Source organism: Pygocentrus nattereri, chromosome 15 (assembly GCF_015220715.1).
Source record: "Pygocentrus nattereri isolate fPygNat1 chromosome 15, fPygNat1.pri, whole genome shotgun sequence".
In the NCBI taxonomy this organism is placed as follows: Eukaryota; Metazoa; Chordata; class Actinopteri; order Characiformes; family Serrasalmidae; genus Pygocentrus; species Pygocentrus nattereri.
Window position 1 is genome coordinate 12,416,945 of NC_051225.1, and position 27,904 is coordinate 12,444,848.

The 27,904-nt window shown below is 40.3% G+C and overlaps 1 protein-coding gene across 1 annotated transcript; it reads left to right on the plus strand.

Annotated features, from left to right (window-relative positions):
• Positions 1 to 3,626: 3,626 nt before the first annotated feature.
• Positions 3,627 to 5,612, plus strand: rassf10b (Ras association domain family member 10b). Its single transcript, XM_017707231.2, has one exon. The coding sequence runs from the start codon at positions 3,833 to 3,835 to the stop codon at positions 5,183 to 5,185; it is 1,353 nt and encodes a 450-aa protein (XP_017562720.1). The 5' UTR covers positions 3,627 to 3,832; the 3' UTR covers positions 5,186 to 5,612.
• Positions 5,613 to 27,904: the final 22,292 nt, after the last annotated feature.

Here is a 27,904-nt window from a genome sequence, read left to right on the forward strand (position 1 = left end):
GACCTACAGATCAACATAGTAAAGGAACTCATTTGTGATCCTGAGTTTAAAGCCAGTTTTTATTAAACTTAAACTTGTAACTAAGTTGTAAATAAATCTTAAACTGAAACTTTGCTTGTTTGTAAAAAGTGATTTCAGAGCCACTCGGTTCTACCTGATGGAAACTGTTTACCTTCAGTGTTTTGTGCTTATGATCATTTTAATAAACATCAGCGTCACTAATTAATGACATTCTATTAGAAGACTGGTTTACCAAGAGAGACACTGGAGGATTTTCACCTACAATGAGTTCATGAAGCGAGTCTTGTTATAAAAATGATAACAGGACATTAGAGCCATAATTAATCTTTTATCACTTTTACTTTTCATACTTAAGTACATTTGAAGGTAAATACTTTAGCACTTTTACTCAAGTGGGGGTCAGAAGGGAGGAACATCTACTTTTACTGGAGTAATATTTTGTCTTGGGTGCCTCTGCTTTAAGTTCATGGTTTGTGTACTTCGTCCACCACTGAAAATTATAGAATTATTATGGGAAAATAATAATGTATTAATGTAAATAGGTTTGGTAAATGAGCACCCTGTCAAATAAAGTATTTTTTTTCAGTGTGAATTTTAATGTTTGATCTGTAATAAACCCACTTGTCTCCAAAAACTACATATGTGTAGTCAGCAGTCATATGTGACCAAAACCTGGAATTCAATCTGAAAAATTAAGTAATAAAAACTCACTTTTAGCCATGAAGTTTGGTTGGTTTAAAACTGTATTTACATTTGTTGAGAAAACATGAACCAAAGCAAAATACCAACGTCAGAAATTGACTTAACTAATCGTTCTAGACTCTGTCGCCTCCTGTCGGCAACGCCTGGAACAACTTTTCCTTTTTATTTGCATTTTCCCCCATTCATTTCTGCTGCCTTCAGTCAATACACCCAAAGGAAGTTTTAGGCTTTATAGTTCTATTCTTAGACTAAATATCAGTGCCAGTGGTGAATCACCTTTGGAAATTCTTTTTACTCCAGCTTCAGGCTAAATCTGCCTCTGGGTAACCCGCCCGTAGTGTTTTTGTACCATTCATAAGCTGCTTGTTCCACTTATAGTGACATATTAACCACATTTTACTGAGAAATCAGCAAAAAAACACATGTTAAAGGAAAGAAAACGTATAATGTCTAATTTAGTTGTTACGGCGATGGGCATTGCTGCTCTTGCTGTTAAGCAGAGCGTGTAATACTGATATTGAACACTAGGGGGAGAGATTGTTCAACTAATTGTTAGTGAACGAATTCTCATCAAAACTAAATACAGCAGAGGTCAGTAGCGTCCTACAGTCTGCCCAACACTAACGCTGAGTCACACCTTCACTACAGTTTTAATCTTAGTTCTTACGTTTGATCACATACTGGGAAAACCTGATCTCAAGGAAAACGGTCTCTTCCAAGTTTTCTTCCTGAGGAGAGAATAACCCCTTAAACTCTCCAGCCCAGTTCATAAGGCATGTAATTCACTGAACACACAAACTATAATGTAAACTGCCTAATTTATTCTTGAGTGACAGATAAATATCGCTGCTATCGCTGCGATACGAGGTTTTGTTCCGACAGCAGCGACATAATTATACAAAATGTTTTGTTTCCTACTAAGATTTTGAACCCAGTGTCCCACAGTAATCATAGCTGAGGTCATCCTGGAACAGGCCTACTGACTGTAAATACAATTTGGCTTGTTTATTGTAATTATACATACAGTTCTACGCAAGTTTGAACACCCAACCCCGGTCGAAGGATGTTTTCTTGATGCGTTGCAGTAAGTTAAATCCTAGATTTTTTAAACACTGTGTCCACTCACTGTCCACTCTATTAGACACTCCTAACTTGATCCACCACCCAAATAGTACCTGATCTGTGAGGGTCCATGGGGGTCCTGACCACTGAAGAACAGGGTAAAAGGTAGCTGACAAAGTATCAGAGAAACAGATGGACTACAGTCTGTGACTGTAGAACTACAAAGTGCACCTATATAGAAAGTGGAGCTGATAAAAAGGACAATGAGCGTAGAAAGAAGGAGGTGTTCATAATGTTATACCTGATCGGTTTACATCATAAAAATTTAACTGCTCAAACATTTTGAAAAAGTGGTGAAATTCCCCTTTCCATCACATTAATAATGTGCTTAATAACAAACAGGCCTGCTTTCACAAGCAGGTCAGCCAGATAAATGCAAACTCAACCCTGTCCTGCCTGAAAAGGTGAAGAGCTTTCTTATCTCACCGGCCTCATGTTTGGAGTAATATATTCGCTTTACAGAGAAAGTCTGCTAATGCTGCTCAGGTCAAGTCTGTTTCGTAACATTCTCAGAAAAAGACATTTTTATCAAATGTTGCTGTCAGAGGTGGAGTTATTAAGTCATACATAATGTCAAGGTTATGAAACTGTCTCACACACACACACACACACACACACACACACACACACACACACACACACACACACACACAAACACACAGTGATGTCACAGGATTCCAGTTTTATCAGGGACAATGACATGCTGAAAGAGGGTAAATCCTACTGAGGGATTTTTATGCCAATACACACAAATCCTCCAAGTCACAATGAGCCACAGTGCCTCTTCCTGAGGGCTGTATGTTGCTCTGAGAACAGTAGAGAATGATTTACCATTACAATTTAATCTCTTTTCATTTCTTTAATCTGTTTATGTTCACAAAAAATTATCTTAAACCTCAACCTAAGCCTCCACTGTGTACCAGGCCTGGAGGTAAAAGCTATCTGGCTGTGCTGTGAATGTAAAGACAATTACAATCCAGTCAAATTCAACCAGCCTTTCAGCTACTTGAATGCTCTTAGCAACCTGTTTGTACGGAGCCTCGCTGATGACATCCTGTATAAATAAAAACAATGTGTGGCCACGACTTAGTAAGGCGTGAGAACGAGATCACGGCTTACTAAGTCGAGGACATGCATTATTTTTATTTATACAGGATGTCACCAGCGGGTCTTTGTGTTTGTGAGGGAAAGTCTGAGGCTAATGTAAACCTGACCTAAACCTATAACAGCGTGCCGTCTTTTTCTCAGGCAGAAAATACTAGGCTGCGTCCTAAACCACATACTACCGTGCTTAATAGTAAGTAATCACTTAAAGAAGTCAATTCCTTGGTGTAGTATGTTAAGTATAGCAGTGTGTCGTTTCGAACGCAGCCTAATGTTGTTGTTCCCACCCTTATTCCGAAAAGCCAACGCCCTTCTGCGCTGTGATTGGCTAATGGCAGTCGTGACGCGTTTTAGAACTGCGCATGAATGAACTACTACCCAATCCGAGCACAGGAGGGCGAATTTTGACCGAAAATAGGTGGGAAATATAAACTTAGTATTTGTTTAGGGATGATCTACTGACCAATTGTAGCGCTGGAAACGGGACGCGACCACTCATAGCCAAGCCCAGCACAGAAAGGCGTGTCCTGTGGGGTAAGAGACAACAGTGCTATGACTGTGAGTAGAATCCCCTAGCCAATCCCTGCTCGAGTGGGCGTGGTTTGCCGGAATACGGGCGGCAAAAGGAAAGAAAAAAAATCGAAAACAAAACAACGGAACTCTTAACTACCTGCGCCTCGGCTCGCGCCGTCAGCTCGCCAAAGCGAGCGCGAGGTCGGTGCTCGGGACGTTCGCTCGCCGCGCGAGCGAGCTAGGGAACCTTTTCCCGTAACGTTTGAAGTTTGAGTTGAAACTTTTTTAATCGTTTAGCTAATTTATAGGGCTTAGCTCCGTTAACGGGAACCGAAAAATCTTCACAAACTAATCGGAGTAAGCGCGAGACATGGAGCCCGAAGAGAACAAGATCTCCGTGTGGGTTTGCCGCGAGGAGAAGCTCGTGTCCGGTCTGTCCAAGCGCACCACGTGCGCCGACGTGATCAAGGTGCTGCTGGAGGAGCAGAGCTCCTCGGCGTGCCCGCGCTCCTACTGCATCGTGGAGAAGTGGAGGGGCTCGGAGCGCGTGCTGCCGCACAAGACCAAAATCCTGCGCCTGTGGAGCGCGTGGGGCGACGAGCAGGAGAACGTGCGCTTCGTGCTCGTGAGGAGCGAGGCGTCCCTGGCCGGCAGCGCGCCGCGGAGCGCGGAGGCGCGCGTCGTGCTGAGCCGGGACAGCCCCCGCGTGTGCCGGGCGAGCGCGCGCGCCTCCGCCGTCTCCACGGGCTCCTCGTGCGCCACTGCCTCTGCCGCCACCGCCACGGCCGCCACAGCTCTCACGCGCGAACGGCAGCGGCGGATCGTCCGCAAAGCGTTCAGGAAGCTCGAGAGGATGAACAGGAGGCGCGCGCGAGCCGTGGCCAAGGACGCACGCTCAGCCGAGAGGATGGAGACGCTGGTGCACGTGGTGGTCTCGCAGGACCACACCATCCGCCAGCAGATCCGCAGGCTCGAGGAGCTCGACGCTGAGATCGACCGGCACGAGGCGCGCGTGCACCTCGACCGCGTGAAGGCGCACGGGGCCAACTACGTGCAGGACACGTACCTGGTGGGCGCCGAGCAGGACGGAGGTCGCGAGGAGCGAGGGGGCGTGACCGCACGCCCAGAGGGAGTCGTCCTCGCGCTGCGGCTGGAGGAGTACGCGGACAAGTGCGAGGAGGTCGTGCGCTTGCACGAGGAGCTGGCCGAGCGCGAGGCTCTCGCGGCCAGCTTGATGAGCCAGATCGAGGAGGAGCTGAACCGGCGGTGGATGGAGCGCAGGCGCGAGGAGCCTTCGGGAGCGGAGGACTCGCAGCTTGAGGAAGAACAGGTCAGAACCGAGCTGGACACGAGCCTTTACATCGGCCTGAGGCTCAGCACGGACTTGGAGGCAGTCAGGAACGAGCTGGACCTGACTCACGAGATCTGGGAAGCGAGGGATAAAGAGCTGAGGGACCTGCTAGAGAAAGTGGACTCACTGGAGTTAGAGGAGGAGGACGAGGAGGAGGATGAGGAGGAGGACGAGGAGGCATGCGTGAGGATGAAGGATGTTGATGGGACGGACACAGAGGGCCCCTCCGCGCAAAGCCCCAGCGGCTGGGTGGAGCGGGCCAGGGGCCTTTCTAAAACCTGCAATAGCAACGACGACGACTCTGACACTGGACTGAGCTCCATGCACAGCCAGGACTCGGACAGCGCGCCTGTTTGCGAGTCTTTAGTATAGCAGCAGCAGCAGCTACGCTAAACATGGCTGACAGATAGAACAGGATTCATTGTGTGTATAAAGGAAGACATAAACACAAACGGTACCAACACTGAGGTTATAATATGCACTTAATAGGTCCATCAGTCTGTAGTGGTTGGTAAAGCATACTCTGGTTCATCTTCCCTCCTGGGCAAGCCTGCGATACCAATAAGAGTCCTTGAGCAAGACTCCTAATATTACATTAGCCGACCTCCGCAACACAATCAAACTGTCAGTCACTGAATAAGAGCATCGGCCAAATGCATAAATAGAAACGTACAGTTAGGTTTGGCTGCACTCTCAGAAATAAAGGTAGTAAACTGTCACTGGGGCAGTCCCCCACTTATCACTGGGGTGGAACCCTCAGGGATACATCTCAGTACCTTTAGTCAGGGAACATAACTGAACCATAATCCACTGAAATTATATTTTCTAAGATGTACTGACTCCACACACCCTGTCTCGCCTCCAGGCTTTTTATTTAAAGAAACTTACTTAAGGTACACAGTTAGTCCTTAAAACCACTGCTGTACCTTTGAGGGAACATTTACATTGTTTATACCCTGATGACCAAAAAATGTACCTGCACAGAACCTTCATTTCTAACAGTGTACTTCTGGATTTTTCTACATGATTCAGCAGCAGCTCAGGAAGGTCATATGGGCACGCTGGGCCTCATGCACGAACACTTTTATACTACTATTTTAATTTTCTATTTTATTTCTATTAAAGTAGGCTCAACGTTTGCCACAAAAGATTCAAGAACTTTAAGATCTCATAACTTTAGTGAAACAGTCATAAATTATTTGCATGAGCATGATGAATGTAACCTGTCCTCATGAACTGGCATACACACTTAAAAACATGGTTCTTCATGGGTTCTTTAGTAAAGGCAGTGGTTCGGAGCTCTATGTAGGACCGTTTCCTGCTTACATGGTTCTTTGCACTGTGAAACGGTTCTTCAGATTGATGAGAATGTGTTGTACATGGTTTTATATAGAACCTTTTTGAATAGTGTTCTGCTATTGTTACGATGCCAATCTTGTGACAATAGAAGAACTAGTTGTGGTGCTACACAACCATTTTCAAAAACCATATACAACACATTCTCCATCAATCTGAAGAACCATTTCATGTTACAAAGAACCATTTAAGCATGGAAATGGTTCTTTGAGTGTTCATGGTTCTATATAGAACGAATGTCTTTACTAAAGAAGCCTCTCTTTAAGAGTTTATGCAGTCTGTATAAACTATACAGTCTGGAGCGTTTATATCATTTTGCTTACCGCTGATCTCCAATTTTGATGTTTTTCAGTTTTTGAAATAATTTAAAAATAACTTGTCCTGTATACTGTGTAAATTTAATGAAGAATGGATCTAAAGAAACGGCCCAAAATTACTTGGAAAAAATTCTGGTTCCATTGACTTACATTAAAAGTAAACAGGTTTTTCCTCCTCCTGTAAAGTTACCATTTTAGAGACTTTTGTCGACAACGGTGTTATATTACAGTTTTGGTAGCGCCTTGAAATGATTAAGCATGATAAAATTCAAGCTTGAAAGTTCTTCAAATTAATGGAAGAAAACAAAAACAAAATTTTCTGGCTTTGGAGAAACTTGGGAAATTTGTGAATGCAACATTCCTTTTAAACTGCTTTTTTTTTACGAGAATCTGTTCCTATGACTGGTTCTTACATGAGGCCCAAAGTGTGCATGAGCCCCACCTCGATCCATTTAATAGATTCCTTATGTAAAGAAAAGCTCCACACACAAACTGTATCAACATGGGGGTAAAAGGATGCACTTAGCAGTTGTATTAGTCAGTAGGATTAGGTTACTGCTTCTGGATGAGGTTTTCTACCTGTGCTCAGCGTTTTACTCTGGACTAAATCAGTGTTCATCTTTAGATGCTGCATCTCGAGTTTGAAGGGAAAGTTGAGGCCTATTTCCTTTGAAGCTCACTGCAATTCAACTTTTTGAAGGTTGGTGCCAAGAATAATCAGGACCAGAAAGGTTTGGACTTTGTATGATAGCACATGTTTACAAGCCTGTGTATTTAGTCAATAAATGCTATATTACCAGATAAAGTTACAGTTTAATTGACTGTTTTGCTGAATTCAGTTTATGAAGTCCATAATATTAACTGGACATGGGCTTGATATGGGGAATGTTTGCAAAGTAATGATGCACTGCAAAAATGTACTGTAGTACTCAATTTTTAAATGAATATCAAGCTTCTGATGAATATCATCTTACATCTTCAACTGTGCAGACCTATGGCTTCTTGCCCATACTAGGAAGCCCAGGTCCAAGCAGATTTTCTCTGAGAAGAATGAATGCATGGTTGACAATCGCCATAATCGTGCTCTGTGGTAAACATAGATTCCAAATCTTCCAATCCATCCCTGAGTGTCAATAGTTCCTCTGAATTATGAGGTAGAGTCAAAATATGAATATTGCTACACACATACTAGCTAAAATGTCACATGTTATGATGTCACATAAAACTATTACTTATTAATAAACTTAAACATTATTAATATACCAATGCTAGCTTTTCAAACTCTAGGCTGCTACTGCCCTGTATTTTATATTATGCTTGCCAGTCTAACGATGTCACAATTTACTGTGCAACAGTGTGTTTTCATGCTCTCAATAATCTGATCATAGTCATATTTCTGGGGCTATGTGATTATTCAAATAGTCAGAGTAAACAGCACACTCTGATTTCTTACATCACATTAAGGTCTAGAAATCTGATTAAGAAATCTGATAAAGAGAGCTGGATTTTAGCTCAGTGATCAGATTTCTCAGTGCATTCAAACTCTTTGAATCAAAGTCTGCATGTGTGAAAACAGGCAGGTACCAGAACTAAGCGAGCAGCAGCCAACTACATGCTTGATGAAATGAAGGCTTTAAATATTCTTCATTTTCTAAGATGATGTATGTTCATATTTGGAACATTTTTGTTTACCACAGGGCGTAATAGCAATTTTTTAAAACACTGTTAATTTTCCCATAGAGAAATCTGGTGATCTGGAGTTCCTAGTTGGGGCATAACAAAGAATAGAGTTCCTCTCACACCTGAGGAACATGCTCCACCCACAGAGGCATTCTTTCATAGCAACTGCTGCCCAGTTGTGCATGCTTTACAAAATGCTGACAAAAATACCAGAAACTGTTGTCCAAACATCTACATTTAGGCTCTCAGGTATTATTTATTTATACGCATGTGAAAGGTCATAGTGTCAATTTCAAACCTGCCTATTCTTGGTTAACTACAACAAAATTGTCCAAGTTGGGAGTGTAGCAGTTTAAACATGTTATGTATCAAATCTAAATTCCAGTCTAAATATTCTGTAAAGCTCATCCAACATGGCGAAAATTTGCTACAAAAGAACATTAGTGAGTGGGGTATGGATAAATCAGCCATACTTATAGACTTTACAAGACCAAGCACCACCAGAGCAAAATGCATGTAACAGAAAAAATCTAGTGTTCAGTTTAACAGTGGATACATAGAATCTAATCCACTTTACAGGACTAATGTGGTCATAGCAGAACTCATATAGCAGAGACAAAGGCCCAATCACATTTCTTCTTTTTACCTCTACCCCATGTTGTTCGAGTGTCACCCTAACCTCTTGGAATGGAGTTATAAGGGGTAGCGGTTGAACTCTTGCCCTAAAAAATGGGTCCCTCAAATAATAAAAAAAAAAAAAAAACATTGCTTCATTAACAGGCTGTAAGCGCTGCTCTGTAGGCGACCCAGCACATCTTCAGTGAGAGCAGAAGAGAGAAAAGTTCAGCTCCTCACTGCTGGGCTTTAGTTACATATAGAGCATCATATGCCTTCAAAGAGAGGGGCAATTATTTATTATCGCCCACTGCTAATTAATTGGTGATATAAAGCTCAAGTCAGATATTCATCAACTTCTTGTTTGAATTTTCCCATTCCACCTTAAATGCTGCAGCAGTTACATTCTGGTGCTTCAGACATCAGAACTACTGGACTATTTAAGGTGGAACGGGAAAGTTACCTAGCTAGCTACTGAGACATTAGCATGCTATTAGCGATTTTTTGTGCTTGTTATGAATAAATGATCATAATACACTGAAATTACATTAAACTAAGATAAAACAGTAGTTATCAGAATTTTTTAATGGAGAAAATTCTCACATTTGTGGGTTTCTTTGGTCTCTTGTTCAGCCATCCTGCCGTTTTTCTTTTGTGTATAATACTGTTTGTGAGCCTCTGAAAAACCTCTGTCTGGAGGGCCATGTAGCCCTAACACTTCGCCCTACCCCTTGATCTCAACAAAAATTAGGACACCCTAACCCTAGATGTGAACGCGCAAAACAGAGGTTAAGGACTAAGTGGTAGGGGCAAGGGGTGAAATAAGATTGGGCCTTAAGTCTATAAGAAAAGTTGTAAGGCATGAGTGGCTGCAAGGGAACAGTTAAGAAGGTGAAATACATGCATTATACAGATGCTGGGCCCTGCCAATCTGAAAGCAGGGCGTTTACATAACTCAGACCTGCCTCACGTGTCCACCCCTCACACAGCCAGGAGCACCACAGGCCTAACACAGACGGCAAGGATCAGCACAGGTCAAACAGCCTGGGGCTCATCCAGTTGGGCATCACTGAACCCTGCAGCAGACTGGCGGCACCAATGCGTTAATAGGGAGAGAGTTATAATCTGGACCCAGGTGTTCACACAGTACACAGAGACCAAGCCATTGATATAGTTGTCTGCTTTTTGTCTTTATTCAACCAAATTTTAAGATAACAGGATTAGGATTGACAAATGGTGCTCAGTTTACTAGCAGATTAACTGTAAAATATCAAATAGCAGATTTATGAGAATGAAATATAAACATAAGCAGTTCATGGATTCAGGGATGCAGCTCAAGACTAAGCAGGAATAAAATCCCTAATGACCTTCGAAAATGGCACCTGTCAGTTCCACATCATCAGCATCTGGCCAGAGGTATTACCACACCAGCACTGCCCATGAGGTTCAGTGCTTCAAATCCGACCTGACCTCATGACCACACAATGCAATGAGACATGCTCAAAAAAGCTTATGTTTCACAGAAAATGTTTCATTTGGATTAAAATAATGTTTTCAGTTCTCTTCATACCCCTATTGTAGTTCTTAACCTAGCTAGTTAATTAGCCAGACTTAATGATTAGTAGTACTTTAACATAAAGCTTGACTTCAGTAGCCTTAGTTCACAAGCAGACTGAATGTACTGGCTAACATAGCTGGCTAGCTATTGTGTAGTTAGTTAATCTGGACCCATGTGTTGTGTTACACACAACCCTGCTGAAAAAAAGCAGCACATACCAGCAAGTGTTTCATACAGGTGTAAACTGGTTTATGCTGGTCTATATGCTGGTCTGGTTCTGGTTTTAGCTGGTCACCCCATCATGGTTTTGCTGGTTGACCAACATACCAGCATCAAAACACAACATATCGCTATTGTTGGAAGAAAACCTCCAAAATAGTAACTTATATAAAATAGTAATAGGAAAAAAACTACTTTTAATGAAAATCAATGGAACCAGACTTTTTTCCAAGTAATTGTGGGCCATTTCTTTTTGTCCATTCAGCAAGAAATTTATGTAAAGAGCAACAGGGATTTTTAGATTATGTCAAAATCTGAGAAATGACAAAAATGAAGATACGAGATTTTGTTCCCACAGCAGTGACATGCTGGTTTTCAGGTGACCAGCCATGCTGGTCTATACTGTTTTTTCTTTTAGGGAGTACACAAGTAGACTGAATAACCTGGCTTCATAAGGCCTCATAGACTCTGAATTCTTTACTTACCCCCTTCTGCACTTTGGCATTGCAGATCCTCTCTCTCTGAAATCCAAACAAATTGTGTGGTTTCATGAGTTTCTTTGCATCTTTTTCAAATATCTTCCTGCTGTTTTTTGTCATGCACCTTTTCACAGCATCCACATGTAGGTGGGAAGAGAGGTACTGTGGTAATTCCAGGTGTTGTGTTACACACAGTGCCCAAGTAGATTGAATGAACTGGCTAACATAACTAACTCGAAAACTAAGCAAAGGCCTCACAGACTCTTAATGTACCGTTCTTCTTCACTTTGATCCTGCAGTTCCTCTCAAATTGTGTCGTTTCATGCATTTCTCTGCATCTTGCACCTTTTCACGCACACCCCATCACGCCCGCTAGTTTTCATGGTTTATCTTTCCCAGTTTTGATCATTACTCTTTGCCTTGGGGACGGCAGAGGACATAGTAGGCTGCTAATGTTTCTACGTATGTGCACTCCAGTATTAGCCTGGCACATGCTATTTGTCCTGGGTAGTCTCTTCATTTTATATGGGACTACACTAGAAACAACAAGGCAGTTTCTCTTTCTCGCTCTCTCAGCAGCCCATACACATAACATTCAACAGGGAATTGTCCTGGTTCTCCCAATGGCCAGTCCATCCATGACAATCAGCCATTTGCTTCTTTAGTTTCAAGGCTAATGTAGCTAACAAGAAAGGATGGTTACAGCTTAGCTTACTATTATGCAAACTGCAAGCTTAAAACATAAAAAAACCACACCAAATTATTAAGTAATCTCAAAAGACTTGCTTATGTGGTTTCTGATATGACAATGTTGTCTATACTAATGGACAAAAGTGTGTTGCATAGCTAAAAATGGTAGTATCAGCCATCTTTGAGTGTGTATTTTGGCTGTACTGGTGTCCAGTTTTGTAGTTAACAGTGTATCATATAGTGAAGTGCTTTGGCATGCAGTTTGCTGATAGCTGTACACTTCCATTACTTGTTAGCTAGATTAGCCTTGTAGCTTCCAGTGGGAAACTACAGAAGCAAGCTTTGGACTCTAGCCTTGGCTAGTTGATTAATTTTGGGCTTTAACGAAAATTGTGTAAAAATTGATTTTTGGCCAAAAGGTCTGGTAACAATGCTTATAAGCCCTTGGCCCACCTTTAGCAACGGATGTCCAGTTAGTTCGCCTCTGACGTCTGCTGCGGAACGCTGGGGAGTGTTTACAGGCAGCTCCCATCTACTCCAACACCATAAAAATTGCTGTGCTGCGAAAGTGCATCAAGGAGGAATGCTGTAAAAGTGTTTAGCTGTGGATCCTGGGAGATAAAGCCATCTCACCCCAGTCTGTAAGTATCTGTACCAGAATGTGGACCTGAAGTGCTCAGAAAGGCACCTGTCACGCACTGTCCAGTTAGCCTCCCCAGCTAATCTTTCAGACACAGCTATGAAATTTCTCAGAATGTGAAAGACATAGAAACAATCCTGATATCCTGTTTTAGTGAATGATGTCAATGTAATCTTATATATTTGATCTCAGAAAGTTGCACCCTTAAACACATGCTTACAGAGTAATGTGTACACTGCCCGACCGGTTTCTTGTTCCTTGCTCTGGAACCTTTGCCAGGCTCACTCCCTCCCTGGTTGAAGCTCTATGGCTGCATTGCTATGTCTGATGAGCAGAGGTGGAAAGATTTAACCTACCCTTGTTTCAGTACCTGAGTTGATTTTTCCTTATAGGGGCATTTTTGAATATAATAAAGTGATAATGTGTTTTACTTGAGTTTACTTCCAATAAACTATTTCCAATTGTTATTTTAATGATTAATAATAACCACAATTACTTTGTGGACTAAGCAAGCTGACCTAAATCGCTAATGCGGTCTTTTGTTTTTCAATAAATAACTGTAATAACTCCTACTTAATAATTACCCTTTTAGCAGTACCGCTATTAAGCTGGGTTGTCTTTACCTGGCTATACACTAATCAGAATAATAATAGCATATCATTATGACCACCTCCTTGTTTTTACGCTATTTGTCCATTTTATCAGCTCCACTTACTATATAGGTGCACTTTGTAGTTCTACAGTTACAGACTGTAGTCCATTTGTTTCTCTGATACTTTGTTAGCCCCCTTTTACCCTGTTCTTCAGTGGTCAGGACCCCCATGGACCCTCACAGAGCAGGTACTATTTGGGTGGTGGATCATTCTCAGCACTGCAGTGACAATGATGTGGTGGTGGTGTGTTAGTGTGTGTTGCGCTGGTCTGAGTCAGACACAGCCGCACTGCTGGAGTTTTTAAACACTGTGTCCACTCACTGTCCACTCTATTAGACACTACTACCTTGTCAGTCCACCTTGTAGATGTAAAGTCAGAGATAATACCTCATCTGCTGCTGCACAATTTGTGTTGGTCATCCTCTAGTCCTTCATCAGTGGTCACAGGACGCCTTTGGCTGGATATTTTTGGTTGGTGGACTATTCTCAGTCCAGCAGAGTCACTGAGGTGTTTAAAAACTCCAGCAGCACTGGAGCAAACCACCACCAAACCACACACACCAACAAACCACCACCACGTCAGTGTTACTCCAGTGCTGAGAATGATCCACCACTCACATAATACTTGCTCCGTGAGGGTCCTGCGGGGGTCCTGACCACTGAAGAACAGGGTAAAAGGAGGCTAACAAAGTATCAGAGAAACAGATGGTCTACAGTCTGTAACTACAAAGTGCACCTATATAGTAAGTGGAGCTTATAAAATGGACAGTGAGCGCAGAAACAAGGAGGTGGTCATAGTGTCATGCCTGATCAATGTATATGAATATATACACACACCCACAGCCATGCATCTGTAACCTCTCACACACATATATGCAGACACACTCTTTTGGCTGACTTGCCTCATATGTGCAGGTCCACTGACTCTGATATCAGAGAATGCGACTATGGGACGCAGGTGTCAATTAAGTCATGAAGCATTGTCTGCCTTGGGGACATGATGTTTGTTTTGGAGAGACAGAGACAGAGAACTGGGGAAAATTCACTAAGCCAACGCTGTCTTTCCAGCTCAGCAAGCACGACTCTGAATGTTTTTCTACATGATTATTATACAGTGCTTTTTGAGCATGTTCTCGCTCCAGTGCAACATTCCAACAAAAGTAAGCATTGAGGAAAACAGCATGGAGGAAACAGTCATGGAATGCTGCTATTCAGTGTTATAATTTATTATTCTTATTGCTTTTTCAAGCAATCACCCCCAAACCTGCCTGTCTGTTCACTTGCTAAACATATATTAAAATCAAGAAATTGAGAAAAGACAGTGTTTAGTGGTGCAGTAGACAAACACATACAGCTAATGGTTTGTCCATGAACAGTCCATTTTGAGGGAAAATGTGAGGTATAATACTGAAATGACAAACACAAAATGTTAATGATGATCAGTGGATTTACATGGAATAATGTGTGTACAAATACTTTTACTATTTTTTATAAGTTTCATTTAATATTTTGAAAAGTTTTCTTACTTCGAAGCCCTCCCTCTTTTATATTTACACAAATATGTTGCAAAAACTCATTTTGCCTAAGGGAATATATGATACAGCTGTTCTTTTTATCTTCTGCTACTTTCTGTAAGTCTACCAGTTGTCACTGGGCTACAAATAAAGTCACTCTGTGTTTCCATAAGTGCTGATTAAATGGCAATAATGAAGATTAATTTGAAATAACAGAAGACTTGGATATTATCAGACTGCAGATCACAGATCACAGTCTCTTTATCTGTGTCCATTCAGCCTCAAACAATAATGGTACATGGATTATCTTACAGAATGTATTACATTTCACACACAGTGTATTAAATTTCCACCCTGATGCCCTAAGGAGGGAGTAATGTGTTTCATAACATCAACTTTACAATGAAAACAATTAACTGGAATGCTTTTAAGTAATTAGTAAACATCAATAGAAACCACTAGTGAAGTGCTAGTAATTGTAAGTAGTGGTACTACTACTACTGCTACTACTACTACTACTACTACTACTACTACTACTACAGCTACTACTACCACTACTGCTACCACTACCACTGCCACTACTACTACTACTACTACTACTACTACTACTACTACTACTACTGCTACTACTACTACTACAGCTACTACTACCACTACTGCTACCACTACCACTGCCACTACTACTACTACTACTACTACTACTACTACCACTACTACTGCTCTCTGACCATGGACCGTATAGACCCTGATTTTGGATTTGCCCTTAATAAAAGTCACTTATCTCTGCATATGCATCCGCCTCCTCGCTCCGCGTTACATTGAGATTGCTTGTGCTTATTATTAATGAAAAGTGCTTTTAACAGTCATCTTAATGCTGAAAGCGTGTTATTGTTGTCAAGCATGGAGCGTGTCAGATGAGGCCCAGTGCTCAGAGGATGTGGGGGTGTTTATAGGTCTTCAGTGAAGAGTGTGAAGTTTTAGTGTGACCACCCAGGCTCGCTGTGTTTGGGTGTAATGATGCAGAAAGGAATTTCACCTTCCTCTGGCGGGCAGAAAGAGAAAGCCATCAGCATCACACATGTTTACTAGATCCTTCCGCAAATGCGTAAATCAGAGTGGAAATGGCAAAATGTCAAATCTTAGTTTACCCTCGGGTCACTTTGAGGCCAATCTGAATTTCTCTGGCAGGTTCTTGATTTGTTTATAACTTGGAAACGTTCACGAAAGGTATTACATACAGCAGCCCGCTGTATGTATGAGTGTGTTTTTTTAACTCAACATTAAACATCTAGACCTTTGTGTGGTGAAGAATTTTTTTAAAGGCAGACATTACTAATGTGTCTACTGTACTTATTTGTTTCTCATTAAGTTATGGTTGAGTCTAGAAAAGGATTCATTCGTTTACAACAGATGGTTTGGTTCACTTTTAGGAATTTTTTATTTATCACATTTTCTTTGTGCGGCACGGTAGTGTGGTGGGTAGCGCTGTTGCCTCACAGAAAGTAGGGCCTGGGTTCAATTCCCCGGCTGGGTGACCAGGGTCCTTTCTGTGTGGAATTTGCATGTTCCCCCTGTGTCTGTGTGGATTTCCTCCGGGTACTCTGGTTTACTCCCACAGTTCAAAGACAGGCAGTCAGGCCAATTGGACATGGTAAATTGCCCCTAGGTGTGAGTGAATGTCTATGTCTGTCTGTCTTACAATGGACTGCTGACTTGACAAGGGTGCATCCTGCCTTCCACCTGATGACTGCTGGGACAGGTTCCAGAACCCCCTGCTACCCAGAAGGAGAAGTGGCTTAGATGTGATGTTTTTCTTATTACTATTTTTTTGTTTTTGAATTCTAGTTCAGTTACAGTTAACTTTTAGGTATTACGGGTGTATAAAAGATACTGTTATTCTTTATTGTTGGGATCCTATTCAATTAGAATGTGCTTGAGCTTGATCATGGATAAACCTATTTGTACTATTAGGGGTGCTTACAAGTTTCCTACTGGTTATGATGAACCAACACATTAACTTAACAAAAAAAGCAAATGCCATCAAAGAACGGGGCAAAAATGGAGAACAGTATCCACACCTTAATCAGCTCACTATTAGACTGAATACAGAGTTTCAAATAGATCAAGCTGAATTGTCCCTTTAAAATATATACAAATTTGAAATCAGTTTGAGTTTGTTCTTTTGCAATGTAGAGTACAGTTGTCAATGTAAATGTCTCGACTTCTTTATCTCAGCAGCACTGTGTGTGGTAAACATGGCAGAATGAAGGAACAGAATGGAGGGGACAGAGGGAACTTTTTCACAGTGTTAGAATATAGCAATGTTTACTGAAACCCAGCAGAAGATCTTATATTCGTGTGATAAGTTTACCCTTTTACAGCAAATCCACTCTACATTCTCCCTGTGTAATAGTACTATTCATCTAGGCCAGCCATGAAATGGTGGCTGTTAATAAAATTAATCTGCAATGAAAATCCCATTTTGTTTAAGTTTACAATTATTTACACAAAAACATATCATCCGTGTTCAAAGAAAAACAAATGGCAGCTTTACAGGAGAAGGAAAGTTCTCTTTAATTTTAATGTAAGTTAATAGAATAGTAGTAGTAGTAGTAATAGTAAAGAAACATTATTTCAAGCAATTTTGGATTTGCATTTCTATTAATCCAGTCATCATAAAATTTTCACAAAATATATATGGCGAAAGTCAAATTGCTCTGTATAACCTGTCCTAATACTGCTTGCTTTAGGGCCATAGCCTTGCATAAATTATGAAAAATTGTTCATTTCCTATCATCTATCACTTTAGCTGAGTGCTGGGAAGTATAAATGCTTAGTGCAAATGATATAACAAATTAGGTGGAGATGTAACTTGGCGTCTACGTACAAAGGCATCTCCAGCAAAGTGGAGCAAAACATCTTTCCTGAATCCAGTTAAACCCCTTAGTGCTTCGGTCTTTGTGATGAAAGTCTGGCTAAATTCTATTTTGGGGTCAATTTGCCAAAGGGGCCTTCAGACCCCTGTCTGAGGGCGATATTATGTCCCCAAAGGTCTACCTTTTCATTTTTATTCGTATATTTTAGAAAGTGTATTGTGCAATTTATGACAATTGTTTTGCAGATTATTGATCACTATAATTCAATATCAAACATCTGCCCTCAAAAAGGTTTAGAGGTAATAAACACCAACTATGCGGTCATCAGATGGAATATCAGAGTAATTCACATTCACTCACTGTGTGTTGTCTCCTCACCTCTTCAGGGGATATAATAAAAAGGAGGGGGGCAGCTTCCTTCCCATGTTAAACATCCCCAATTTGAAATATTTTGAGTGCATTTTCAACCAGAAAATTGTCAATAACCCATAAAATATTGACTGATCACAAGGGTTTTCGATGCCTTTTGCACAGTAGCAGACTCTTTTTGCTCTCAACAGAACTTGATTGCCTTTATCTTTTTTCTTGAAATCTAATCACGCTTTCTTAGAAATCTCAGTCAGTTTAAGGTGAGAATTGTAATTGCAATTGCATAGCTGCTGAGCATGTAAGCCTCATGTGCAATTAACCTGCTGCTGTATTAGCTACCACCCCACTGCGAGCTCGGGTCATGTGGAGGAATTCACGGGTCAGACGATGACATGGTTCAGGGGAAAACTTTCAGAGGGGACAAACAGTCAAGCGGTCATTCAGTGTCACTCAGTGTGAGAGTATAATTTGGGTGAGTAGTATGTGTGTGTGTGTGTGTGTGTGTGTGTGTGTAAAGAGTTTAAAGTATGGGTGACTGAGAGGAAATGGAGTGAAAGAGGAGAGGAAAAGCCAGCTGTGCCTGACCACAGATTGTAGAAGTAACACACACACACACACACACACACACACACACACACACACACACACACACACACTTTCACATGCACACACCGGCACACGCATACATACACACAGACACCCACATTCAGGGCCCAGCTGCATTCTAGACAACTGAACTCACTAACTCTGTTATAAGCCCTACATTGTTACAAACAAATGGAATCAGATGATTCTGAAGTTAAGATGCCCTTTTCTCTGCTCATTAAAAGAAACAGTTTAGTCAAAAAAGGGAAGGTTTCTGATGATAAATGAAAATGAAGGGCCACCAATTACCGTGATGCCATCGAGCTAAAGCTAATCGGCAGTGGTGAACTGTAACTATTAGAGCTAGGCCTTTAGTTCAGGCTTTAATGTCAACTAAAAACTATCTCTACAATAATTCTAGTTCCTGCTAGCAACCCTATGGGACTCCTATTAGCACTAAGCTAACCTTGATTCACAGTAACGTTTTTGTTGTGTTCTAGTGGGCATTTAAAGCTTGTAACAGACAAGCCATGTTTTATTTGAAGCTTCTGAGAGACAGTAACATATTGCACAGCAACACACACATATATATATATATATGTGTGTGTGTGTGTATGAGCACAGGCAATGTGGAAAGGCTGCTGACTGGCTATAGCTGCTAAAGGAGAACCCTACGCTGGATACTTGTGATATTTTAAACATCTTGTATGGTATTTTTACTTAAATTGTTATGGCTGAGTTGTAAAAAAAACATAATGCAGTGGGTCCAGCAGACCACTAGATAGCACACATCATCACCACACAAGGGTTAATTCACAGAAATCACTAGGCCTAGAAGGCACTGGAGTAGCAATAGGATTCACTGTTAGCCACATTAGCAAGGTCTGTCAAACTGTTCCTTTAATACAGGTCCTGGAGGGCCGGCATCTAGCAAAGTTTTGTGATTTTTCTGCTTTGATTCAACTCATTTATCAATTGCCAAGCTTAGTGGGGGCGATTGAGCAGGAAAATCACTAAACTGTGCTGGACACCAGCCCACAGACCTGCAGTTGAACACGCCTGCTTTAACGTGAACATTTCATCCCCAAACTGAAAGCATTTAGAGTCAAAATAAATTGATCTGGGGCTGGTCAGTAACCCCCAATGAACCACACATGAAGATAATCAACTCTCAGCACCCATCAGGCACTCCTCCACTTCCTGAGAGATGGGCTTCTAACGAGGTTAAAATTCTTTCATGTTAGAAAAGCTTTTAGGCTTAATGCTCTCTATTGTTCCCATGCAATTCTATGGCAGATGTTCCTGTTGGGGTCTACAGACTGATGCACCTAAATGGAAAATCATGAGCTCAGATGGATGCAAATCCCATTTGTAGCTCTGAGTTTGCTAATGGAAAGCTCTCTCATGAAGTCAGTGGGATATTACTCCTGTGTTTTTAGCACACATGGCTGGTCTGTTGGACAACATGCTGTATCAGATAGTTTAAAGGCCTGTGCATATGGCAGCGGGATGTAAACAAAGTCATTCAGAGTGCTTTAAATGCTGCTTTATGAGAATGTACTCAAATTTCTTTTTCAACGGTGGTGATAATAACTAGGGGTCACAATGTCTACAATGCAAATTTAGCCATTTAATTTAGTATACCACATAATGGGTAAACCTTTATGTCTTCATGTCTTCTGGGGCTTCTGCTTTTTATATAGTGTTCTGTATAATGTTTGAGACAAATGCATATACATATATGGCTGATCAGTGCATATACTGTACATATATAAATAAATATATATTTATACATACACCAATCAGCTTTATCAGCCATAATATCAAAACCACTTTTTTTTCTTGTTTCTCCCCACTTTCACCCTGTTCTTCAGGACCCCCATGGACACTCACAAAGCAGGTACCATTTGGGTGGTGGATCATTCTCAGCACTGCAGTAACACCGACTGACTGTTAGTGTGTGTTGCGCTGGTCTGAGCAGATCAGACACAGCAGTGCTGCTAGAGTTTTTAAACACTTCAGTGTCAGGAAGTGAGAATAGTCCACCAACCAAAAACATCGAGCCAACAGCGTCCTGTGACCACTGATGAAGGATTAGAGGATGACCAACACAAACTGTGCAGCAGCAGATGAGCTATCGTCTCTGACTTTACATCTACAAGGTGGACTGACAAGGTAGGAGTATTTTTAGGTAGCATTGGTTTTAATGTTATGACTGATCAGTGTGTGTATTTTTTGACTTCACTGTTTTGAATCTGTACCCAAGCTATTCACGTGTGGTTGAAGTGCTAATTTTCAGAATTAAGAGCCTTTGTTTGTCAACATGAGGACCAGAGCTGCTAAAGAGAACATAAAGGAAACCAGTATAAGGCCGAGAAAGAATAGTACACTTAGAGACATCAGCCAAGCCTTAGGCTAACCAAAATCAACCTGAAACATTATTAAGAAGAAAGAAAGGACCACTGGGCTTGGTAACCATAAAGGGACTGGTAGCCCAAGAAAGTCCTCCACAGCTGATGACAAAAGAATTCTCGCCATAATACAGAAATATTCCAGTGCACCTATCTGAGGCAGGTGTGGATTTGCCTGGTTAAGAAGTTTCTATGTTACTAAGTATTATTACTTCTAATTTCTACATACAACTAACACATTTACAAATACCCTACATTAAGATCTGAGAATATGTGTTGGACTATATGTGAATGATTTGAGTACAAATATAAACCAGAAGAAAATCTTTTTCAGAAAAATCTGAAAAACCTTTGATCAAAACTGTGTAAAGACATCAAATTATCTTACTGCATCAACACATAATTAAAGTGTGTGCCTGTACAGCCGAAGGATTTCAGTGTGTAAAAACAGGAGTATCTTTTATCTGTAATATACCAACTTCATAGTGAGAAATATAAGACAGATTTCCAAGAGTTTAACATTTTTACCCAATAATCTGAAACTAAAAGTCTTTAAAGACGACCCTAAACCTCAAAACCAGATTCCAGATTCTAATGATCTTTTTCAGCATTTAAAACTGTAAATCATATAAGGGTGAAAGCCGATGCGAATACGTAGCAGTGCAGCAAAGGCTGAGAATGGGCATTCTGGCAATACTTCAGAGCAGCAGTCACATGGACATGATGGCTAAATGGATTCCTCTTTAAAAACACAGGATTCGGTTACAGACCCCTGAGCTGCAGTGGTAGCACACCCCTACTTTCACCCCCCACCCTTCATGTTTGAATCTATGTAAGCCAAAGACTTTGATCATTGAAATGTCACAAGCTTCCATTGGCGACGCTTCATGACTTATTTGAATGTACAGACCGGTGGCGCCCAGGCCTTGTGCATCTTGTATGCAGGTTGCTCATCACTCTCTCATACACGCATGCTCGTATCTTATCTCATCTAATTTAATATTTCGCAGACAGCACTGCCAGATCAAGCAACAGTATACGTGTAAGCGGATTAAGGGCCTCCCTGTCCATATGCTCTGATATCTGTGAGCTTGGGTTTAATATGGGAGCTTTAAGTCTGTGTGTTAGTAAAGGAAATGTGTGATTTCCACTCTCAGGGTTGTGATTTTATGCATTTGTGTGAATAATGTATAGACCAAGGTTTGAAAAAGGTAGACAGCGTAAATTTTATACTGTAAAATTGTACTTTCCTGTATAACTGTATGATTGGCAGATATACAGTACTATGTGAAAGTCTTAGGCACCCAAGACACATTTTCAATCTATTTATTTGTGTAGTATGTGTTTATTTGCTGAGAAGTGTTAATATTTGAATAAACAAAATTTATAGAATATTAATTAATAATGATTATATACAAATAAGAAATAGTGATTTTATGGACATTAGTGTGTTTGTTTAACCATTTTCAAACCTCTCCTTGAGGAAGCCCAGTATTATATATAAGCAACTCCTGGTTTGACCAATCAGTGCTTCATTAAATTGATGATATTAACAAGTCTCTGTGGTGGCTGTGAAGGTGTGAAGGAAAAATATGGACCCAAGAAATTCTTGTTACTTTTTATTATTTTTATGTTTATTTGAATATGAATATGACTTTATTCTAATGTATATTGTGATAAACTCACTGCTGAGGTACATTGTTTAAAAATTTGCTTAGATGCTTGAAACTTTCACACAGTACTGTATCTGAGGGCTCAGGCCCAAAGCTAAAATGATGCATGTACTTCTTGTCTGCTTTGTGCTTTTAGGCAGTCTGCAGGAACAACACTGCTTACCCCATCAACATGAAGGCTAAATTGCTGTTGGACGAATAAGTGTTCATATGAAAATGTGTCAATGATAAATAAACACTTTCAGTTTGTGAGTTTGAGCGAGTCCGAGTTGAGTTGCAAGTCGAGTCTTGCTTTTTTAGACAATTTTAGTTCAGTCTTTTTATTAGCTGTAGCCAATGCATTGCAAAAAAGTAGTGATGGACTCTAGTACCGAAGTAAATGTAATTAGTTTCTGTATTTAAGTAGTTTTTTCGTGTATCTGTACTGAAATTTTTCCATTATGGGCGACTTCTTACGTTCACTTCACTACATTTCAAAGTCTAATATCTGACTTTTTCCTCCACTACATTTTGAGAAATCTGTCGTTCCTTTTGGTTTCTGTGTGTATAAAAATGTAACATGTCAAAACAAAAGAAGTGCAAAGCAAGAACACCAAACTTTGTTTTGAACTTGTTTTGACCTGTTGGACATACCGACCCAGTGCAGCATATGTTTCAATGATGAAATTAACCTAACTTTGTGTAAATAGATCACAATCTAAAAATATGTACACATATGCAGTTGTGAGTGACGTGTCTACAGAAAACTGAACCATTTCTTTTACTAAGGAACCCTTGAATAACCTTTTTAAATGTTCACCTGATTAAATTAGTTTCTTATAATGAAATTCTTATTATGTAAAGCATTGCAGTAATAACTGTGCATAACATAACTAGGTAAACTACTGTATATTGTATTTATGTACCAAAAATTGTTTTTACATGCTGGTGACCACGACCAACCTGTCTTTATGCCTTTGAATTTTTATGAATTTAACAGGCTTTTTTGTTCCACTTCTTCTTCAGTATAAGTCGGCAGGGCTAAATTGTGCTGAATATATTGCTGCTGTTGGAAGAAAACCTTGTATCTCCATTTTTGTCATTTTTATAGGTTTTGCCATAATTTTGAAAGTACCTGTTGCCCTTTACATTGTTTGTAAATTTCATGACGATTGGGCCAAAAGAAAAGGCCCAAAATTACTTGTTAAAACGTCTGGTTCCATAGACTTAAATTAAAAGTAAAGTAACTTTTTTCTATCTCCTGTAAAGTTACCATTTTGGAGATACTAGGTTATATATGGAGATGTGTTGGTTTTCGTAACATCACAGAAACAGTGAATTCAAAGCCGACTGTTTTTGCATCTGGTTTCCATATATGGACAGAGTGGACAGTTGGTTGCTTGCCTTCCATAGAGCTGTCTAGTTAAATTCTCTCATGAAGTTGCTCACTAGTGTGATGGCAGTGTACTGTATTGCCTATTGTCCTGTGACCCCAAATGCTGCCACGTACCCATGTGTACATACCAGGGAGCTATCAGATATCGTGAACGTAAAAAAGTACATAGCTGGTTGCATTGCACACATGAGCTGTACTTGAGCTGAAACCAGACCCACAGATAGCAGACTGAGGGTCAAGTGTTAAAGTCCAACAGAAGAAACCGGAGACATCGTCTAGGTCCACGCCTAATCATCCAGTGACCAATACCTTAGTAGGAGTCTACAGAGTCAAATCCTGCATTCACCGAGCTCTTTTCACTTCTTTGGGTGGCTCCTTTCTGTTGGAGAAATGTCAGAGTCTTTTGCGCATGGTCTCTTGGGAAGGGCCCACAATGCTGTCTCTGTGTGTGTGTTTGTATGCTAGCACCTTAGTGATACAATAACAAAACACTCACATCTTTTTGGAGTAACAGGGAGGAGCATACATGAGATTCAACAGGTAGTTTTGCTTTTCATGTGTCAACAACTAGAAAATGCATTGACACAAAAATATGTTGTCATTTAAACCCAAAAACTGTCAAATTTTTCAGTCAATTCGGGTCAAATCAAGATTTATTTATACAGCATGTTTTTTACAACAGCCACTGTCAGAAAGTAGCTGTAAATAAAATCCCCAAATGAGCAAGCCAAGGACGAGAGTGGCAAGGAAACTGACTTGGACTATTAGACTAATAAGTGAGAAATTTCTAAAAACCCAGTCACTGACTAGTCACTGATAGTGTCACTGGCTAATGTTAGAGGCCTATCAGGGTATCATATGAGAAATAGCTCTCTGAACACTAGTCACTTTTGCTAAAACAATTAGCCATGTGAGGCTGTGGGTTACTGTCATTTTATCACTCTTCCCCATCATAAAATCATAGTAACACAGTTCCCTGAGTGGTTTATTTCTTTTAGAAAATGGCGGCCAACATAAAACATATTGCTGTTGTCAGAAACAAAACCTTGTATCTCCAAAAGGATAACTTTACAGGAGAAGAAAAGTAAGTCAATGGAACCAGAATTTTTTCCAAGTAATTTTAGGCTGTTTCTTTTGGTCTATTCATCATTGAACACATGATGTAAAGGGTAACAGGGATTTATATCAAAATTATATCAAAAACCGAAAAACCAAAAAAAGGAGATAAAAGGTTTTCTTCTGACAACAGCGATATTAAAATACATAATGTTTTAGATAATTATTTAAGTTATTATTAGTAATTAATATAAGCAAGTATTCAGCCAAGAAATGTAGGTCCTTTAGAGTATGGTATTGTTGCTAAGCAACCACTGACCGCTGAATGAGGAGAAGAACGTTTGGTCACCCATCGCTACATTTAAGTTCATTTCACCAACTGCAGACATTTCATGATTTTTTTAAACTTTTTTCGTCTTACAGTGAACATAACACAGCACTGTTTAATACAAATACTTTCACTTTATAAGTACGTTTTGGTCACCAAATTATTACTCAGAGTTGGACGAAGAACACAAATCATCTACTTGAGTAAAAGTAGAGATCCCTAAGGTAAAATATTACTCCAGTAAAAGTAGAAGTCCTTACTCTAGACCTCAACTTGAGTAAAAGTACAAAAGTATTTGCCTTCAAATGTACTCAAGTATCAAAAGTAAAAGTACTAAAAGATTAATTATGGCTCTAATGTCCTGTTATCATTTTTATAACAAGACTGGCTTCATGAACTCATTGTAGGTGATAATCCTCCAGTGTCTTTCTTGGTAAACCAGGCTTTTAATAGAATGTCATTAATTAGTGACACTGATGTTTATTAAAATGATCATAAGCACAAAACACTGAAGGTAAACAGTTTCCATCAGGTAGAACCGAGTGGCTCTGAAATAACTTTTTACAAACAAGCAAAGTTTCAGTTTAAGATTACTTTTTAAATTAGTTACAAGTTGAATAAAAACTGGCTTTAAACTCAGGATCACAAATAAGTTTTCCTTTACTATATTGATCTGTAGGTCTCTGTTCATAAACGTAAACTTACCCAAACTAATTTACTATATAATGAAATCGTGTTTGTATGAATTCAGAAAAAAAGAAACATGCCAGTCACGACTGCATATGTGTACATATTTCTATATTGTGGTCTATTTACACAAAGTTAGGTTAGTTCACCATTTAGGTGACGTATGTACTCCCAAATTTTTACACTGCTGCACTGACGTTGAACTGTGTGCTGCACTGGGTTGGTATGACCAACAGGTCAAAACAAGCTCAGAACAAAGTGACCGCTGTGCCCTGTTTGGTGTTCTTGCTTTGCACTTCTTTTGTTTTGACATCGTACCTTTATATACACACAGAAACCAAAAGGAACGACAGATTTCTCAAAGTGTAGTGGAGGAAAAAGTCAGATATTAGACTTTAAAATGCAGTGGATTGAAAGTAAAAAGATGCCCAAAATGGAAATACTTAAGTACAGATGCACAAAAAAACTACTTAAGTACAGTAATGAATTACCTTTACTTAGTTGCTGTCCACCACTGTTATTACCTCAAGTCATCTGCCAGTCTGACGGCGCTATTTTTTTCACGCTGAGGCTGAGTCTCAAACGGCTTCTTGCTCCCTATGTAGAAAACTACATAGGTGTTTAAATACTGACTGCTGCAGCCCAACAGTGCAACATATCACTAAACAAAGGTCACTTGGGATTCATCCACATGCATACTCGGCAGGCAGTCACTATTGGACCGGAGAAGCTAGAACTTCTAAACTTAATGTTGCACAGTATTTAGCACTATTTATCTCAGGAGTACAGAGCTGTTTGGGGTTCAGCCTGGATTTGATGTGACTTCTGACTGAAACACAGACATTTAAAGTGTGTAAGTCATTCAGATGGCATAAGTACTATAATTCAAGCCTATGATATAATGTTGGCATTGTTTAGCATGTTTGCTATCTTTCAGACTATTGGTTAGCTGACCAGCCTAGTTCAGGTAAAGAAAATAAGTTGTCAGCCCCTCGGTTTAAAAAGAACCGGGTTCTTACTTCATCAGTGCACTCAGTGCTCCATGTGAGCAGCATTAGAGTCAAAGATGAATCCATTAATAGCAGAAGGGTTTTTCATAAGTGTGGTGCAGTAATCCAGAGTTCAGGTATTGTGAGGCGGTCATTGCTATGGTATATTGTGGATTTTACAACAGCTTCAAACACAGCTCAGCCTATCAGAGTTTAGGACCAGAACTATCCATTTTGTAATGACTGTTACAGTCACTGGTACTTTCACTGATTACTGTTAGAGGCCTATCAGAGTAGCAAATCGGAAACAGAGCTATTAAATACAGTCACTGATTTTGACTAGTAACAGTGTCACAATGGTACTGTTGCAGTCACTGTTTCTGTCATTGGCTACTGTTAGAGGCCTATCAGTGAAACAAATGAGACATAGATCCCTGAAAAGCAGTCACTGTTACTGACTATTACAGTGTAACTGTTACAGCTGTTACTAGCCACTGTTAGAGGCAGTAACTGTTACTGTTATACCATTGTGTGACATTGTGACACACGCATCTCAGCGAGTTCACACGCTCACACGCCACACATGCTATTTCTCACTCTTGATTTTTTTTTTTCTAAAAAAAAATCCAATCAAAAATTAATTCGCCCTGTCTACAAACGAGTTACAGCCACTGGTCACAGCGCTTCTGTGCTCAGAGAAGTTACCCAGTTACCACACCCTATTCAGTCATCGGTTAGTCAAAGAGGGTGGAGTTTCAGCCAGAGCGTCAGGCGCGAAGAACTGTCCGATTCGATTCTGACTAACACACGTTGGTGAACAACTGAAGGAGAACGGCACCACTGGAGCCTGACGATGTTTTAAATGTTCGTTTAGTCAGAGACCTTTTGGGGTATTTATAGGGTCTTTCTGGGTATTATAGGGTACAATAACTTTGGTTTAGTCACCTTAGAGCTGTCATGAACATGGATATGTTTATTTCCTTCTGGGAAAAGGCTCAGAAACCAAAGGCAAGGAAGGCAG